The 18635-nt window shown below is 46.3% G+C and overlaps 1 protein-coding gene across 4 annotated transcripts in view; it reads right to left on the bottom strand.

The window, feature by feature from the left end:
* Window positions 1-18635, bottom strand: part of Arhgap26 (Rho GTPase activating protein 26) — a 786446-nt gene that overhangs the window by 249567 nt on the left and 518244 nt on the right. For all 4 annotated transcript variants that reach the window (XM_063277362.1, XM_006254660.5, XM_006254663.4 and 1 more), the window contains 4 exons: window positions 14725-14829; window positions 13258-13387; window positions 11508-11608; window positions 6422-6516 (listed from right to left, as the gene is read on the bottom strand). In XM_063277362.1, coding sequence (XP_063133432.1) covers window positions 6422-6516; window positions 11508-11608; window positions 13258-13387; window positions 14725-14829 — 431 coding nt within the window. The remainder of the gene's footprint in view (window positions 1-6421; window positions 6517-11507; window positions 11609-13257; window positions 13388-14724; window positions 14830-18635) is intronic.

Raw genomic sequence — 18635 nt, 5'->3', positions numbered from 1 at the left:
GAAAGATTTTAAAGTCCTAGAAGACCAGATGAATTTCTAGCTTGTTAAACTTCATGGCCCGTGAACATAACTGCTACAGCAACAGGCACAGGTTACCACAGTACACCAGGAAAAAGCTTTGCTGACTAATGGGACGGGCGCAACGCAAAGTAACAGGAACCCTCGTTACCACTACTGAAGGCGAGCTGAGCAAAGCCCTCCTTACGTTGCCTCATCCACCACCCTCTGTGCCACTAAGGTTCTTTGGTCTCATGATGAACAGAGCAGGTGGAATTTACTGCTTCGTTGCTCTCCCTCTTGAGAATTATGTAATAACACATTTTTGGTGTTGAGTTGTTTTTTAAGCCCTACATTGAGAAGCTGGCAGATAAATGTGTGCACTCACCAACACATTTCACTGCACTGATTAGAGGACGGACGGCCGTTGCCTAGGTCGCCCTCCCATCCACTCCTCTAGCCAGCAAAACCCACTCCTACTTAAAACAGGTTCAGATAGCCAACGCTCTCACTTAATTAGAAGGCAAAACGAACAGACAGCTTGCTATCTATCCCTAAGAGCCAGGAAGCAATTCAGAAAGAATGATGCCCATCCCCCACTGGCCACTCCACCCCTGGCCATGCTGTCAGAGCAGCATAACACCCTCTGAGGAAGGAAAACCCATTTCCTGCCTGAAAGGTCAATGGCATAGAGACCAGCACTCCAACCCAACCGGCAGGAAGGCAAAGTCAAGTAGCATTTCAAACAGGCAGCGAGAAGGGGAGGGGCGGGAAGACTGAAACCAGGAAAAACAGTTCATCCGCTCTGTGGCTCTGTGAGATAAAGACTGTAATGGGACAGAGAGGCCTGGTTCTCTGCACAGGCTGGACAGAAGGACGAGTCTGCTGTCCTCACATGCATCATCCCGAAGCAAAGAATCTAGCATCTTGGTTCACCCAGCTAAACTGCCATATTTAAAGAGGCCTGACAAACTGGGCGGGCCAGCTAGTTGTTGCCAGAAAGTAGGTATGAACGATCTGTGAAAAGGGTGAGAGGAAGGAACTTCAAGAGAAAGAATGACTCACTGAAAATACTCTCTGTCTTAAGTAGTAATAGCCATATAAACTGTCGCTTCTACAGAAACCACACACGCAGCTGTCTTCGAATTACCAGTGTCTAAAGGACGAGTACACTTCATAGACCCACGAGCCACCAATGCACGTGCAAAACTGCCACCTAGAGGCCGAACACTCAAACAGCCTGTTACGTAAGATGGATCGATCCTCGTTGGAAAACAATCTCAAGAGTCACACAGTTTCACAAAGACACTCAAAACGACCTATTCACCATACTCATACCAAGCCAGACCGTAAACTACCTTCATTTAAAATTAGAATGGTTTCCTGGGGAGATCATAAACTGAATGTGGACATAAAACTTCCTCTTTTGTGGGAATCAAGTTAGGAAGCACAGCACTGCCTTCAGAATCTCCCCCTAGTGGGCCTTCTTCACAGGAACCCTTCCAGTGCCTCAAGTCACTCTCATATAAATCGACAAGGCTATGGGAAAAGAAGCAAGCTTACCGCAAGGCAGTGTGGAAGGACTTTTAGCAAAGGTAAGGTTTACCAGGAGAAAAATTAAGTCCCATAGTTCGGAGCATACAAAAACATTTACACACGTGGGACACCATCAGAGAGGGACACTGCTATATCCCAGCTTCAAAACAACCCCGGCAGTCACAACCAGCACCATCTTAGTACCAGTCCTGTGGCTAGTGAGAGTCAGTCCTGCCTTCAAACCTAGGGCTCCCTCTATCTCTTATTCAACCTACAATATGCATCCTTCTCTGAAAATACAACTTGGAAAGATGCTTGCTGACTGGAAGGTACTAATTTTTTTTTTAATTCAGATCTTCCATAAATGTCTAGCTTCTGTTATTCTGGCTTCACTTATACTACCATATCTCTACACAAAAGCAAATTATGTGTGTACTTGCTAGAGCTTTAATTTAATTAGCAGCTAACTAATGTTCTCTAGTCTCATTACTAAACTCCCAGAGGAAAAAATAAATAATGCAATTTCAAAACTGTACTCACCATAAAAAATTAATATTGGGCAATCATATACAATAGTGCTATGCTAAAGGCTGCAAGAAATTATGGTCTTTCTGCCTCTAAAAGCAAATCATCTGAGATAAACAGAATTAAACAGAAGTACCCAAAACATTTCAAACTGAACAGCTAGCCAACCAATACAAAGAAAATGTGTTACCTGGCTACTACAGGGAAGTGGCTACTACTGTGGGGAAGGAGGGCGCAGAATTGGCAGAATGTGTGTGAGAGAGAGCTGAGAAAGGTTCAGGAAAACTAGTTCACAACTGCTGATGCAGCATCTGCAGGAGAACTTCAGAATGACCCAAAGAATCAGGTGAGGGTTTTACAGAAGAAAAACCCATAGATTCCTAAAGTGACTGACACCTGTCAGAAAAGCCTAATCGGGGCCTGGGTGCACCCTGTAGTCTGATGAGAGAGAGGAAACAGTGAATTTAAGGGTATAGGTGTCCTTGTGGTCCCCAGTTCCCAACCCCCTGTGTCGTTCACCACCACTACGACCACCACCACCACCAAGTGATCTGTCTTTGCTGCACCTCTGCGTTTGGCAGTGCTGGAAAGAAGTGTTTAGCAGACAGAGTTTCTGTTGGAGTCAGCTAGTCTTCAAAAAAAGCTAAAACATACTAACTGTTTCCTTTCCCTGAGTGTAAACATTACCCCCCCACCCCACCACTCTGGTTCAGTGAATCAAAAGAACCCTTTAGTTTCTATTTCTATTACTTACCATATGGTTTGGTGGCCGCTCATGGAAAACATTAGGGAGAAAATAATCTATGTGTCACTTACATCTGTGAGAAATTTCTTTAAAACAAACCAATCCAAGGGATGCTGGCAAGTGACTACCCCCATGATTCTTCAGCTTAAGTAAATATTTTCCCTACATTTGCTCACTAATTTACATACGATGGTGCATGATGGAGTTAATTATTCAAGTGACTGAACACAGACGCTGGTTAGTATTAATGAGCCACATATGACTACCAGGAAAGGCTGCTTTTCCACGATGCCTCTTTTGAACCCAACAAGTTTACTCACTGAATTCTTGCACACACACATACACACAAAAAAGAGTTGACCCACAAGAAAAAAAAGTTAAATGCAGCCAATTAACCAGTATAAAATAAAAACTTTCAAGAGCTAGGTCTGTACAAAGACTGCCAAAAAAGTAATTCTGGGATTTTTAAGCTACTGAACTGAAGCTAGTGATGAAGAAAGAGGGGGGATGGGAAGGAGGGGGCTTGGATGGAAGGAAGCAGCAAAAAAAGATAAGGCAGCTGATGCAAATGGTCTGCTTCAGGAGGTGGGGTTCAGGGGTGCGTACTGGCCGCCATTTAAAAGGCCTTGGTGGGATGGCCTTCTGCCTCACTGACAGGTCCTCCCTGCTCAATACTATGCTAGCTCCCTAGCAGTGATATGAAGTACCAGACAGCAGGAAGGCAGTGGGGGGCGGGGGGGCGTGGATTCTTCCTGAAGTCCACTGAATCTACTTCATGCCTCCCTCCCCCTCTGGTGGGTTGCTAGCAACCTGGTGTTTCTTCCCTTGAATACCATTCTCACCCTGTTCTCTCTTCGTGGGGCATTTCTCTACAGGTGTGCCTGCTTCTGTCTCTGTAGCTCCCTCCCTGTTAACTAGGAGGCCAGCTCTGGTGAATCAGGGGCCTATCTTCATTTCTTTTCCTGTTACTGTGACAAAATGCCCTGAACAAAACCAACTTAGGGGAGACAGGATTTGTTTCAGCTTATAGCTCCAGGTTACATCTCATAGTTGTGGGGAAGTCATGGCTCCAGTTGCTATGGCAACTCATTACACTGCGTCCAGAGTGCCGAATCCAGAGCACTGAGCACCTACTTATGCTCGGCTCGCCCCATCTTTTCCATACAGTCAAGGATCCAAATCCACTCTTAGGCTGTGCCTTCCCACATCGACTAACATCATCAAGACAGCCCCCCACAGACATGTTCATAAGCCAACCTAATCTAGACAACCCCTCAACGATGCTTTCTTCCAGATGATTCTAGAATGTGCCAAGCTGACAGTTACAACTAACCAACCATTAACACCATATATTACAGAGTCAGGATATTTCACACCATATTTTCGTAGTCTAAATAATATAAATCGCACATTGCATCTTGATAAATTACCACATTAACAGCTACTACATGATTTATTATATAGTAGTGTATCTAATCTACCCATATCACACTGGAAACATGTCAGTCCTTCCGTTGGTTCCTCCTTTGCAGGCATTTCCTAGGTCCTGATTTGGCTTTCGACCCCTGCCTCCTCCATGGCGCAGCAAGCACCAGAGGACTCTGGGGAAGGCATAGTCTAGAAAACCAGAATCTAGCACCAGGCCCTCCCTGCTGATGGGTGCTGGTGAAAGGACAGGGTGGGAATCCTCCAGAGAAAGGGCTCACGGCAAAGTGTGCCAGGGAGTTGCCACTTAGCACAAAGAAATACCTTCTACCACTTATCCAATGTCAGGTCTCAGGCTGCCCAAATATCCAGAAAGAAGCTCAACCTGAACTATAGGATTTCTGGTGGTTAGATAAAAGCCAGCATTCCTCGGGAACTTGTAAAACCAGTTCCTATGTGCCAAGAGGCTTCATTTCCCCTTACCTCTAGCAGAAAGGACAAAACCAATGGTTGTGTATCAAACACAGGCAGGGAGAGGCCTCCCTTAGTATCACAAGTACCTGTTATACATTTTAAAGCTCCCACCCCAGTCTCCTTCCCACTCTTCTTGCTACTCACCCTCCTTAGAACCCACTATTCTCCGTGTGTCTCCGTCTCTGTCTGTCTGTCTCTCCCCACTGACCCCCAGTGCTCTATTTATGTCTTACTATCTTATTATCCACACTATTTCCTCCCACTTCCCTAACCCTGGCCAATCTGCTGGCTATGCTCAGTCTACTTTTTGTCTCTGCTCTGGACTCTTCTAGAGGCCTCTAGCCATTCTCGCTATATATCTACAGTAAAAGTCTTCCTTAATAATGGGGAGGGGGGTCATGTTGACAGATTCTTTACTGCCCCACCTCACACTCTATGTCTATGAGCAGTCTATAACATAGAAGAGTCAAGCAAAAGGGGCGAAAAGCAATGCTGAACTGTGGCCTAATCCATGAGATCCACCAGGAACCCTGACAGCAGAGGCTTCATACTCCCACCAATCCCCCTGCTCCTCTGTGGAGACTCATCAGTCTCATTCTGGATCCTTCCGACACCATCCGCATCAAGCCACTGAGGAATGTGACGGGTTCTGGGAAGAGATGGACTGCCCCGTCTATTCAGCATGCTGAGCGCAAAACACTTACCCTAGGCTCAGAATTTTAGCCTGAAAAGCCTCTCCCCTTCCTATTTTGGAGACACGGTCTTACTAACAACCCAGTCTGTCTCAAGTTCCTCCTGCCTCACCTTCCAAGGAGGTGGCATTATAGGTGGGCACCCCCCATGCCTGGCTTGCAGAGGGTTTTGATGAGCATGATGAAAGAGGGTTCATGGATGTGTTATGGAGAGAACTTTAACTGTCCCCAGAAGAACTCCCGGCAGCCTCCAGAAGACACCGGAAACGCAGAAGCTCCAGAGGGCAGCAGGGGGCTTGTCTGTTTGTTGGTTGTTTTGGTTTGTTGTTGTTTTGTTTTTATTAAGAAAGAGACTTCCTGGCATTGCCTAGGTCTTACAGTGAGGTTTAAGGGCCCTGGTGCCAACCCTGATGACTTGAAACAGGCAAAACAGATAAGCACCACATATGGACTCCACGAAAGAACCCACTGCCCCTGAAGAACTCGAAGAACTGGAATCCTGTGAAACAAGCCTAGTACTGTGTGCGCATTTGAGTGAGAGAATCATAGATGGTGGAAGATGACACACAATCTCACTGTCTGTCTGTCTATTGGTTGATTAAGCAAGTGACTTGGTGTCTTTTCTGAGTGTGTACAAAAATTAATTATAAGCCTTAAAAATATATTTGAGTAAAGCGTCCATTCCCAATTCTTATTTGCTATATTAATTTTCTAAGGAAAAAAACAAGCAAATACCTGATATAATCGCGTTGAACAGTCTACTTTCTTTAAATATCCATCCCATCTCCTGGAGACATAGCACACATTCCTGAGCGTGGAAGACTAGCATTAAAGTAAAACCAGACAAACCTAGTGATTCAGACTTGAACTAAACAAAGCGAGCTGAGCTGACCTTCCGCAGTGACCTAGCATCCAGCTCCAACCGGACACAGAAGAGTGGGAGGGGGCAGGGGGACAAACACTGTAAAGGAAAGAAATCCAAATAGAGTAATAATCTGTTCCTGAAAAGAAGGCCTTGGCCTCTTACCTGTCTACCGCTTCCACATCAAAGCAGAATCTCTTCTCGATGGAGTCTGTCTTTCGCCGTGTGCAGGATTTGAGGGTGACAGACTCGTCTTCTCCCTAGTGAGAACACACAGACTGTCAAGGTGAGACCAGAAGGCAGGTCTGCTCCCCTCACGGATGAGCATGGCACATCGACAGGATTTCACCTCCACTTCTCAAATCTGTGTGCTCACAGCCTACTGAGAGGGAATGCTGACCACTGAGCTTCTCAAGCAAGCGTCTTCTACAGCTAAGATCTGACACCCTGGTATGTAGTCAGCACAGGTCGCTGCTACAAAGTGCACATCCCATACTGCTATTTCAATCAGGTTTGATTTGCAGAGGTGGCAAGAGATGAAGACCACAGTCCCCTCCTAACTGACTATATATGATCTTTGGTTAGTCATCACTTCTTCAAGAAACAAGAGAGAGACCTCTAGGAAGTGCTCATGTGGCACCAAGGACCTCTCCATGCCCTTGGTACCAGCCATAGCAAAAACTGTCTGCTAAGGAAGATGAGGAATAAAACAATATCCTCCCATCGAGTCTGAAGGGACATTCACAACAAAGCAAGCATCCTAAGGACAAAGGCTTGTGGGCTTTGCTTCTTACTCTTGTATCTTCTGAGCCCACCTGCAGCCTGGATAGATGAGCTGTTCAACATATAACAGCTTTACTGATGAATAAGATGTGACAAACTGCATGTGTTTAATGTGTACAATTTGTCATCTGTAAATAGCCATCAAACTACCAATGACTCTGAGATAAACTTTTTCAACACTCCCCACCCCTGTCTGTCAAACACACTCTTTGGTGATCCACCCGCCTTCTAGATCACCTCTAAGAAACAGTGGAGGTGTTGTGGGTTTGTTTGCATGCTTTCGAACCTTATACGAATACGGACATGTTTGTATCTGGGTCTCTCGTCAAGCAGGAGTATTCTGTGGCCTGTCCATGCTGTGCACACCGAGAGTTGGGTTTTTTACTACTAGGTAGTGTGTTACTATGTGAGTGGACTGTGACAATCTCAGAGAACTCACTACGAGCCTAAGAACACAACAGCAGCTCTCTGTAACGGCATCCTGTCGCTACAAATCCATTTGTTTCTGTTCCTCCCACTTTTTTTCTAAAAGGGGAAAATTAACAAATTCACCTGCCTTGCCAACATAAGATAAAGAGGGACTTCAGATGGTGGATGTAACCACCCACAAAAATCAGCACAGTTGACAAACACAGCCCTAGGAAGAAAGCATTTTTATTAGCATGCCTTATATCTATAACTACTCACTGGAGAGCAAAGACTCCTTCCCGGATTGAGAGTCGCTCTTTACCTACTCTGTAAGATGCAGACGCATATTAAATAAAAACTGCACGAGGTTGCCAGGTGACCCCAGCGACTTGGGAAACCAAGGCAGGAGTATCACCAGTCAAGGCCAGTCGGGGCTACATGAGTTCAAGGTTAGTCTGGACAACTTAGCAAAACCTACCTCAGAGGGAAAAGGCTGAAAATCCAGCTCTGCATAAAGTGTTGGCCTGGTATACAGGAGACCTTAGATTAGATGCCCAGCATCTCACAGGGGACACTGGTTTACTCTAAGGTCCTACATTGGACCTGGGGGGAAAAATGGACTAAAATTCAACCTGGAGTCACCCAAACAAATACTCTCCATCATGAAACTAAGCTGTTATCTCCCAAGAAACCAGAAGAAGAAATGAGAGAGAACAGTGCAACTGCTCAAACAGGCTTACTTCAATTAGCAAGGAAAACCGACGCTCTCTCTGCCCCGATTACCCCACAGATGCACCCATGCACGTGTACACACACACACATGGAGTAACCTAAAGTAGCCTGATGTTAACCAACTGGATGCTTTCCACAGTTCATTCTCCTGTACCCTCTTCATAAAATAGTAAGTTTCATGCTATCATTGTTTACAGTTTTGGGGATCAAACTTGTACCCTCCTACATGCTAGTAAGAGCTCTTCACTGAGCTACACTCCCAGACCAGAGAAACCGCTGATATCACCAATTATTCTGTACTGTTTCTGAACTCTTCAGCCTTCCTCTGTCTTAAAACTAATGTCTACTGCTTGCCTTACCACAACACTTGTTTAGTTCTATGAAACAATGATGCCCAGTTGTGAATTGAAAATAAAGTCAATTAACCTCTTTCAACTACATGATTCCAACTCTGACCTTTGATGAGCGTACTCACCCAAATGTAAAAAAAAAAGAAGACATTGATGGTGTTCAAGTACAGTTCAAATTCAATAGCTATGGGCTGGCTTCTATTATGAAAGCTTAGATTAAGGGCCATGAAAAAAGTGTGTAATGGAGCTCTTATAGTACCATCAGACATTAGCACAAAGGAGGGACAGAGAGAAGTAGGTGTGACCAGAAGCCCATTGTAAGAGGCAAAAGGGGAGAAGGCTGAGAGAGGGCAGCAGCCACTGATGCCTGAATAGAGCCTTCGTCCTGGAAGGACCAGGAGAGTGATAAAGGGTAGTCAGGGACAGGAACCAAGCCAGCTCTGACTACTGCAGCTTCAGGGGTCGCCTCTCTTGGAGGGTGGGATTCAGAGACATTCTTCACCACACATGAGGTCTGGCCTCAAGAGGATGGAGCAAATCTGCTCAGAAAAACCAAGCCTGAGGCTGGGGGTAGGAAGGGGCACAGGCACGTTTAAAGGAAAACGATCTAAATGGAAGGCGATGTGCTTAACTGCAAGCACCTCACCCCAGACCCTTGACAGCTGTGCTCCTGGCTCCTCCGAGGGAAAGCTTAGGTCACAGTGGCATCAGAAATATTCTGCTTCAGAAGCAGGAGATTCTAAGTCCAGAATAAGAGGTTAGTGTACTCACTCTGGAACTCGTGAATATAAATTTAGAAGCAAACTGATATCTCTGTTCCCCAGCTTCTCCCTTTGTGAAAAGGGGGAAAGCTCAATGAGCAGCGCAACACAGGACAATGCAGAGTTCAGACCACTAGGAAATGGAGCATAAATAGAACCAGTTATGATTAGGAAGATGACTTGTTACAGAAGCAAGGTCCTAAGGCGAGCTTCTCAGAAACAACAACTGAGGTACTCTATGAGATCTCACAGAAGTCCTTAGATGCCCAAACACTGACCACTGTACATATCCCCACCCTTCACTGACAACGGGAATAAGAAAGGAACTGCGAGATGCGATTGAGTTCATAAACCACTTGGAATCATGCAAGGTGCAAGTCCTGAAACCAACCATAGAGGAGAATGATCCAGTCAGCTGGTTTCTGGAAGGAGTGACAGGTAGGAAAGGACTGTGACCCATTCCAAACAAAGTGGGTTTGCTTCTGTGAAAACCAGAGGACACCCAGTGACTTAGAAGAGAATAATACAAAGCATATCTATCTCAGTTAACATGTGTGCTTTCATGAGATGATTTTTAAGTCAACGCCATCTCTGCCAAAATAATAATAATAATAATAATAATAATAATAATAATAACAACAACAACAACAACAGAAAACTAAAGGGGCTTTCTTATTGCCTGGATACAAGTAATGAACAGAGATGCTGATAAAACTCTTTATTGTCACTGAGGTAAAAGAAATCCAGGAAGAAAAGCTGGGAGTCGAACAGAGCAAAGGGCACAGCACAGCGCTGTGCAGCACTACCCTGGGCATGTCTGCTCTCCAAGCCTGTGCTCTCTCCACTTCTGCACTTGAATGCCCTCCAAACACAAACTCAACACGGTACCCAAAAATGTCCATAGAAGGCCAAGCATGGAGGGCTAGCAAAGTACTAACTTACCAAAATATTAGACACAGCTGAAACAAAAAAAAAAACTATTTAAACCAAAGACAGAACCAGAGAAATTATTCAAAATGTAATATTCAAATATTCCAGATATTCAAGCTCACACAGAGCACACAGGCTGAGAATAGCGGGAGAAGCACTAGGGCTGGAGATCAGCCTGACTACACATGAGTTCCAAGCCAGCCTAGGCTACGGAGTGAGACTCTGTCTTACAAAAAGGGATGAGCAGAAGAGGAAAATATAAATATTCTTATTAAAACAGTTAAGTATATTCACTAGGAAACAATAGAAAAAATTAGGGAGAGGCAAAATTCAAAGTTAGTAACTGAAGACACTTTCCAATTCTGAACTAAGGTAAGACCATAAATACAAGGTGAACAAAAAGTTTCCAAGCAATCAGCTTAAAAGAAAAGTCCTCCTAGGCCATGATAAAATACAGAGTACTAAGGAGAGACGCGGTAGAAGACAACCTACGGGAGACAAGACCATCTTTACACTGAGAACCGAGCAGAGACAGCTGCCTGAGGAGGCCAAGAGGCAGTAGCTCTATAAAGGGGAGAACCCTGGAGAATGCAGGAGTTGGGAGAATCGTGGGAGCCACCAACAGCAGCGCCGGGGAGCCTGCCCTAATCTGGCAGTCTCTTCTACAACACAGCCACAGTGTATCTTATCCCAATGCCCAAGACCACAGAAAGAAGAGGGGCAGGTGGAGGAAGGAGAGGGGGTTAGAGGAGGAAGAGCGCTATGTCTGGCCAGCCTTAACCTGTCTCCAATCCACAGTTTCCATCCTCACTACTATTAGACTGAACTGACCCTCAGCCTCCTACCCATCAATGTTCCCCACATCCCTGATCCACAAAGGCAATGCACAATTATTAAGAGAGCTGCTGTGATTTCAAAAGTTGCAAAGTTTAGGGGCAATTTGTTATACAGAAATAACTGATTTATCTAAACTGTCCACGGGCAACTCCAGGGATCCAGCAGAAGAGCAGAAATCAGCCCTCAGAATGTTGTCAGTCACCCACAGCTTTCTAGTAACTCACTGATGTGCGAAGCATTTAGTAATATGTACATGTAAAATAAAAGACTCTTAATTACAGTGGTGTAAGATAACAATGCTCATTCTAACCAGTTTCAGGACAGTAGGCCTCCTGGAATTGCTGCAGAAAATGCAAGAGTTTTATGGTGAAAGGCTGGACTCAGCCCCGTACCATGGTTGTTACCTGTTCATTGAACAAACCGAGACAGACATTTTCACAGTGCACTCACCCCCTTTCCTCCTGACTTTTGGTCAAACGGAACCATGGTGATTTGCTTGGAATCCCGTTGGTATGTACAGTAGTGCTTCACCCAGGAAGTTCCAAAGTGACCTGCAAGGGAACCATTGCCCATTAACCATCTGCACATCCACTGTGTGCCGTACATCACTAACTGCTGTAACACACAGTGGGCCCATGCTCAGCCTTAACGCTCTGGTCTGCCATGACAGTCTCAGGGACAGTGCTACACAGCTACACTGAAACAGAGAAATCTGAGCCCAAGGCTGAAAGTGGAACCAGAACAATGCTTTCCCACACAGAGATACAGAATCCTAACCTCCCAGTCTCACTACACCCAGTGGGTCTTCAAACACAGGGGAAGTATGGGTTCCCTGGGAAAATGAATTCTCGCTCTCACTGTAAGACTCCATTTAAGGTTTCCATTTGCTTCCCTGACTGAGGAAAAGGGCACAGAAATGCTCTTCCAAGTGCCAATCACCATTTCCGTCTGGGCAATGACGTCATGCCTCCCACATAGCTGCCCAGAAGCTAACCTCAGGGGTTCTGACCTATTTCCAAACCCCTAATTTTTACTTCAGCAGAACTCAAAAAGATCTGAAGAGCAGACATGGAAACCTCAGAGACACTGGAGATGCAGACTGGAAGTGACTAAATGGCTAAATGCAATCTGTCTCAGAATTCTCCCTCAGGAAAGAAGGCGACATCACAGCACCAAGGCCCACCAAAGTCTCTGACTATAGCCAGTGCCTGGCCGATTCCTTTATTTTCAAGAACAAAGTGCTGTTAGAGGAAGAAGGTATCATCAGCCTACAAGGACTTCAGTCGATACTGGTTTTAGATGTTCAGAGTTCATGCAATAGAAATAATCAAAATTAACAACACCATGTAAACAGAGTAAGCAATCACTTAATAGTTAATAATGGTTCCATGTGACTGCCAAATATAAATATTGGATATCATTTAATAACCTGGAAAAGCAACATAGGGGCTGAAGAGACAGAAGAGTGAATAAAGTGCTTGTCTTGCAAGCATGGATACCTGAGTCAGATCCGGGAAACCCACAGAAAAAGTAATTAGTTAAAAATTCATTTTTTAAAAAAGCCAGGTTTAGTGGGCACAGTTGGAAAGGTGGAGGCAGGCAGCTCCCTGGGGTTTGTTAGCCAGTCTGCCCAGCCTCCTCAGGGAACCTCAGGCCACCAAGAAAACCTGCTCCAAAAAACTACAAAGTGAATGTCACCTAAGGACCCTGGGTAGCATCCCGCTAAGCATTCTCAAGGCCTAAGGTACAAACTGTGAATCCTAACTAAGTCTGCATCCAAGTAGCAGCAGCCCCGCACTTCTTCTCTTGGCTGCATTACAAGAAGGTGGGCCTTCTTCCTACCTTTCATTTATGTTTTGACTTTGCATAAAACCCAAGTATTGGAATGAGAGGAGTTAAGAAGAAAAGAAAAGATCCCAGACCATGATTATTCGCCATTGAAATACTAAGGCACTCAAGAAGGTGTGATATGTAAGACAGAGCTCTCCAATGAGCATCCGGTCAGGGTGGTGTGCACAAGTACACTGAGGCATAGAGGCTTAAAAGGAGAGTGATAGTAGGAAGAAACCCTAGCACAAAGCAAACAGAGCACATCACTTGGAGGTGGACAAGACTGTGGACACGATCTGCAGGCACCTCCAGAAGCAACGCCTGCCCAGGGCTGCGAGTGCAGCCCACCCTGCCAGTCAGCCACACTTACGTTTCTCCTGCACATACAGGTACCCTTCCATGGTGTACGGGCTGATGGTCTTGTGTTCAAGGGGGTTTTCCTTCATCTTCTTCATCAGAGATTCCACTTCAGACCTGGTTCCTTCAAAGCGGTTTCTTGTCTGCGATGAAAGGAATTTTACTCAAATGATCAAATGAAGAAAAACTGAAATCTCTTAATAATTCAGAAGACCAGCCTTGGAACCAAGAGCAATTAAGGGGCACTCAATGGTCCGTGAAATGGACAGGTATTCACTTGCAAAAGTAAACCGTGCTTTACAGTTCCATACCTCAATGACCCAAACTCTAGCAACCACCAAGATCACTGAGGAAATCTAGAACCCATGCAAACACCCAGCCCATCTCTGGAAGGCCAAGTGGTGACTCGAGGACCAGGAGAGGGCATTTAAATAAGCATCCCAGAACAGCAGGACTCAGATGGCCTACCTATTACACATCTTTAAGGTTATGGTCCTCACCGTTCCAGATGCAGGAAATGTAGCCTGTTGATGGTTCACAGATGGCACCCTTATAAAAGGGGTGCTGTTGACTTTCTAGGTCTTTCCCTCAGTAAGAGCAGTCTGAAAGCCATGGCTTCTACCCAGGCCCACTCAAAACCCCAGAGGCACAGCCTAAAGCCTCCAGATACAGCTGCATCATGGCCTACTGGCCCATCACCCTCCATGCTCAGCCTCTGAGGCTCTGAGTTCCTTACTCAGTGAATCTGTTTCAAAGTCTGCCCTTGGCAGACGCTAGGACTGGAGTACAGCTTACCTAGCATGGGTGAGGATCCGTGTTTCATCCCCACAATAAAAGGGGTAGGATTATGCTTCACGAAACCATTTCTGCCATACTTCAACCTCCTGTTCTCCAAAGTCAACAAAGAACCACATAAGCTCCAGACTGCTAAAGGCCATGCAGTAGAAGCCATGAAGAAATACCTCAATCTAATTCCTGTGGTCAATCACAAATTTTGAGAAGAGAGCTAGCCCCATGACTTATGGCCCAAATAACTCTGCACCCAAGGGTCCCAGGCTCAAGCCAGAGAGGCAACTGCATTTGGGGGACACTGACTAGGGCACCCTGTCAGTCTTGCTGAGAGTTAGACAAAAGCGCATTATCTGAGCTCAAGGCCAACTCCTGCACACTCACGTAAGGCCTAGGGTGGCCAGGCAGCTGCCTGCACAGAAAGCAGCTAGGCAGGGCTGGGCTGAGCTGGGATTTCCACTGCCAAAGGAAATCCTGACAGTGCTATGAAAAACACACATAACCAGCAGCAACACTTCCGGGAACAGAAATGGTTCATCTGGGCCATCTCCTATTCTAGAAACATCAGATCCCCACTGTCCTCTGAACCCAGCCAGGACTCCACTGCACACACCTCATGCCAGTGCAGGAGGGGAAGCTGCAGCAAGCACACCCTCTCCTGTTTCCTTCTTCTGCCCTTGCCCCCACTCACATTTTGTATGCTGATGGTCAACTGTGTCTTAAAGTCACCAAAATCCTTGGCCAGCTCATAACCATGGTGGTAGAAAGTGAAGAGTCCTTGCAGGAAGGCCAGTAGCTGTAGAGAGGAAAAAAGGCAGAGGTCATACAGGCCGGAGGGGAGGATCTGAGCTTCCAAGGCTGTCTGGGAAGTAGAGAACAGGCAGTAATACCAACAGCACACACAGAGAGGCTCTCTGGGTAAGATACCATCTTACCTTGCCCTGCGTCCCTGAATGCTCACAACCCTAGTGCTAACAGGACCCACCTTAATAGTGAGGAGGCACCTCCAGAGACTAAGTAACTTCCTCCCTAACTCCCGGGGGTGTCAGCCGGGATAGGAAACCCGTTCTCCTTGGGACCAATGTTTGTCACTGCCTAAGAACATCACCTCTTAGGAACTAAAGGCTGGAGCTGCACCTTGACTGCCTTCTAGAACACTAATAACATCAGGCTGTTACTCACAGTCAGAACATGATAAGGATGCTGGTGTGCTCTGAGCCTGTAACCTATCGAGCAAAGTCAAATCACAGAACGTCGCCTGGGGCAGGCTTCAGCCAAGGGGCACTTCTGTACGCTTTCTTCAACTTCCCCACAGTAAACAGTAAGAATTCCTTTATGAAGTGACTAAACACCTCCTGGCTTATGCTGTACTGTGTACCTTGACTCTCTTTTAACCCCGCTAAGGCTAACAGGTGAGTGTGCTCATGGTCTAGTTTCCTCCACACCGAGTGGTAAAAACAACTGCTTGCCACACTTTTCACAAAACTTTTCACATTCTTGACAACCACCGGAAGTGTGGACTTTTCCCGAAGCTGACATAAGACTCTCCCCTTACCAAGCCCTTCCCAGCCTGCCTGCTTTCACACTTTTGACATGAAGAGGGGGGGTATAATGAATGTAGAACGCGGCTGGGAAGGGCCTGCGCTGTTTTGGCTGCTGAAGGCAGACCAGGGTGTGCGGAGTGGTCCGTTCTGACCTCAAGACCCTGCCACACCAGTTAGTCAGCAATGCATCTACGGTCCTCTGTGCTGTTCTGTGAACATATCTGTATTTATTTCCCCCGCTCTGCTTTTCAGAGAGTCAGTTCTTTGGAGGCCTTAGAAGGGATATGCTGTGCTCTGTGAACCTGCTTCTGGAGGGAGTGATTGCACCAGGAGAGGTGTGTTACCATCAGGATGAACCACATGCCCTGCCCCGCCGATCAGGAACGCTGTGCCAGCCACAATGGCAGGAGTGAGTCCATCCTAGGAATTGTTGCTTGCATCCCTGCCGCTGGCTACCAGACTACTGGAACAAATCTCCCCAGGAATCTCATACCAGGAGAAGGAAAGCGTGTGTTTGAAAGCCGGGGCTGGACAGAGGACAAACTTGTTCCACGTAGTTCTGACAACCCATCCAATCACCTTGCAGGATAGACTGGAGCTGAGACACTTATGGGCAGATTGCGCCTTGACTGGAGATACTCAGTTATGCATACCTCTTACCTTCTATTTAAACCCAAACCTTGTCTCAGGACCTCAAAGATGGACTTGGGGAGGCAGGGTCACTAGAACTCTTTCTTTTTCCTTCCTACAACATGGCCACACTGAATAGACCTCTTTCTCCTGCTTTTCACAATTACGCCTGCTTTAACAGGCATACTAAAGATGGGTGCGCAAATCTCCACGTTATGGACAAGACCCTAACAACTCCAGAAAGTCAGATTATAAAATGGCAGTGTGACTTCCCACTGTTTTGTCCCTTTGTAATGTCATGGGAGGTCAAGCAGGAGGCAATGTTGGCCTCTCTATCTGTAAATCATCTAGTGGTAACTTAGTTATATAAGTAACTAAGCATTAAGACCCAAGAGAGGCAAAGGCCAGTACTGAACTCCTTTCTTCAAAGATGATGAGAGCCTTAGGACCTCCTCTCTGTGAGTTTCCTTCCAGACAACTCCACAAGGAGGAGATGGCTCTGCTCATGTCTAGGTCTCCACAGTGAAGGCTTTTCTTCCCTTTCCTTCTTCCCTGCAGGTACAACTGAAGTGCTGGGCCCCACAGTGCTCTCAAGCCCTGAGAACCTGCTTTCTGTTTAAAGTTTTCATTGTTCTGTGTGTATAGGTGCTTTGCCTGCATGGATGTCTACTCAGTGTGTACACACAGTGCATAAAGAGGCCAGAAGAGGTCATCGGATCTTCTGAAACCAGAATCACAGATGGCTGAGAGCCACTACGTGGGTGCTGGAAGCGGAGTGTGGGTCCTCTGGAAGAGCAGCCAGTGCTCCCCGCTGCTGAGCCATCTCTCCAGCACTTATGCTCCTTAAGACTGACGCCCAAGATAAGCAACTCAACCGAGAGTCGCTGCTGTGAACTCGGCCTTGCCTTCACAAAGGTAAACAGGACCTGTCTTACTCACTTTCTCAACAGCTGAACCTAGGCACTACCAAGTCCTGTTGAGGCAGAAGAGGGGTGCATTGCTATGATTTATATTGGCTTTCACTTCCATTGGTCTTATTTTTATAGGGAATATAAAATAATTTATATAAAGATATAAAATAATAAAAAATATAGAAGTAATCTTCCTTGTGTGCTGTTGTTTGGGCCCTTTCTTCTCCCCTCACAGCATCTTCCGCTGCCATCACCCTATTCCTCCTTCCCCAGGAAGCACAAGGACCAGACTGTCACAAAGAAAGGCTTCTACCCTAACACAGGGAGGCATTTCTAAACCATGGAATGCCAAGGGCTGTGGGCAAATGGCTAGAGTTAGGAGAGGAAAAGAAAGATAACCCAAAGGCTTCCAGGGAGACCTGGCCCTGGCAACACCTCCCTCAGACTTCCTCCATCCAGAACGTCTATGAAAAGGCAGCCTATCGGGAGCACTTTGCCACAGCAGCCCCAGCATACCAACATAGTCGTCGAGAATTATTATCCTTACAGGAGAGGAGGGCGAGCTGCTGAGTGAGGAAATCTGGCCTGGGTAAGGCACACAACTCTTCACCCATCTTCAGCAGGAAGGCAATAATGGTGTGTATTAGTGTGCAGGGATGTCGGAAGTCAAACCCAACAGAGATGGAACGAGCTCACTTGCCACACAGTGCACAGGAGCTGTTCCAAAGAGAGACCTTCAGAATGTGTTAGAGGACAGGCTGGGCGGGGAAGCCCCACACAGGAAGCAAGCGACAACAAGGAAAGAATGAAGCCTCACAATGGGATAAGAAAATGGGAAAGGAGAAAAGGACACAGTGGCATAAGTAGTTGTGATAAAACTCTGAGGTTGTGGTGCCTAAAAATGCGGGGAGGGGGCTTAGAGTGGAGAGATCCATGGGACAACTTCTCGGGAGCTCTAATCAACCTTCAGGTATGAAAACTCAGGGCACATATGGAACATGGCTTTGGGTTCATGACATCAAGGTGTTGGTGTCTACAGCGGACCCCTCTAGAAACAGGAGATGTCAAAACAGAAGATACGGGCTTCATTCCGGCACATACAGCAGATGGGTCGATGGAAGTAAGGACGAACGGGACAGTGGGAAGGAGAAAGGGAGGGAGGGACTGACAAATGGTTTAGATCTCAAAAGTCCACCTTTCCTTCCTTGGAACTCACTCTATAGCTGAGGACGACTGTGAACTTCTGATCCTCTTGCCTCTGCCTTCCAAGTGCTAGAATTGCTACCACACCCCTGCAGTGGTAGGGGTCAAGCCCAGCCTCGAGTATTCTAGGCAATCACTGTATAAACTGAGCTGTGCTCTGTGCTCATTTTTCTAGCAGCCAGTCATATCCCAGGATTGGATTACTGTCTCAGAGACAAGTTAACATGTGTATGTAGGTTAGCCTTCCAGGAGACCTAAACATGCAATGGCTGACACCTGCGAACCCAGCAATCACATTCAATGGGTTCTTGAAA

The sequence above is a fragment of the Rattus norvegicus genome, chromosome 18, assembly GCF_036323735.1.
Source record: "Rattus norvegicus strain BN/NHsdMcwi chromosome 18, GRCr8, whole genome shotgun sequence".
NCBI classification, from domain to species: Eukaryota; Metazoa; Chordata; class Mammalia; order Rodentia; family Muridae; genus Rattus; species Rattus norvegicus.
The sequence above is the reverse complement of the archived record's forward strand: the minus strand, read 5'-3'. Positions and strand labels throughout refer to the sequence as shown.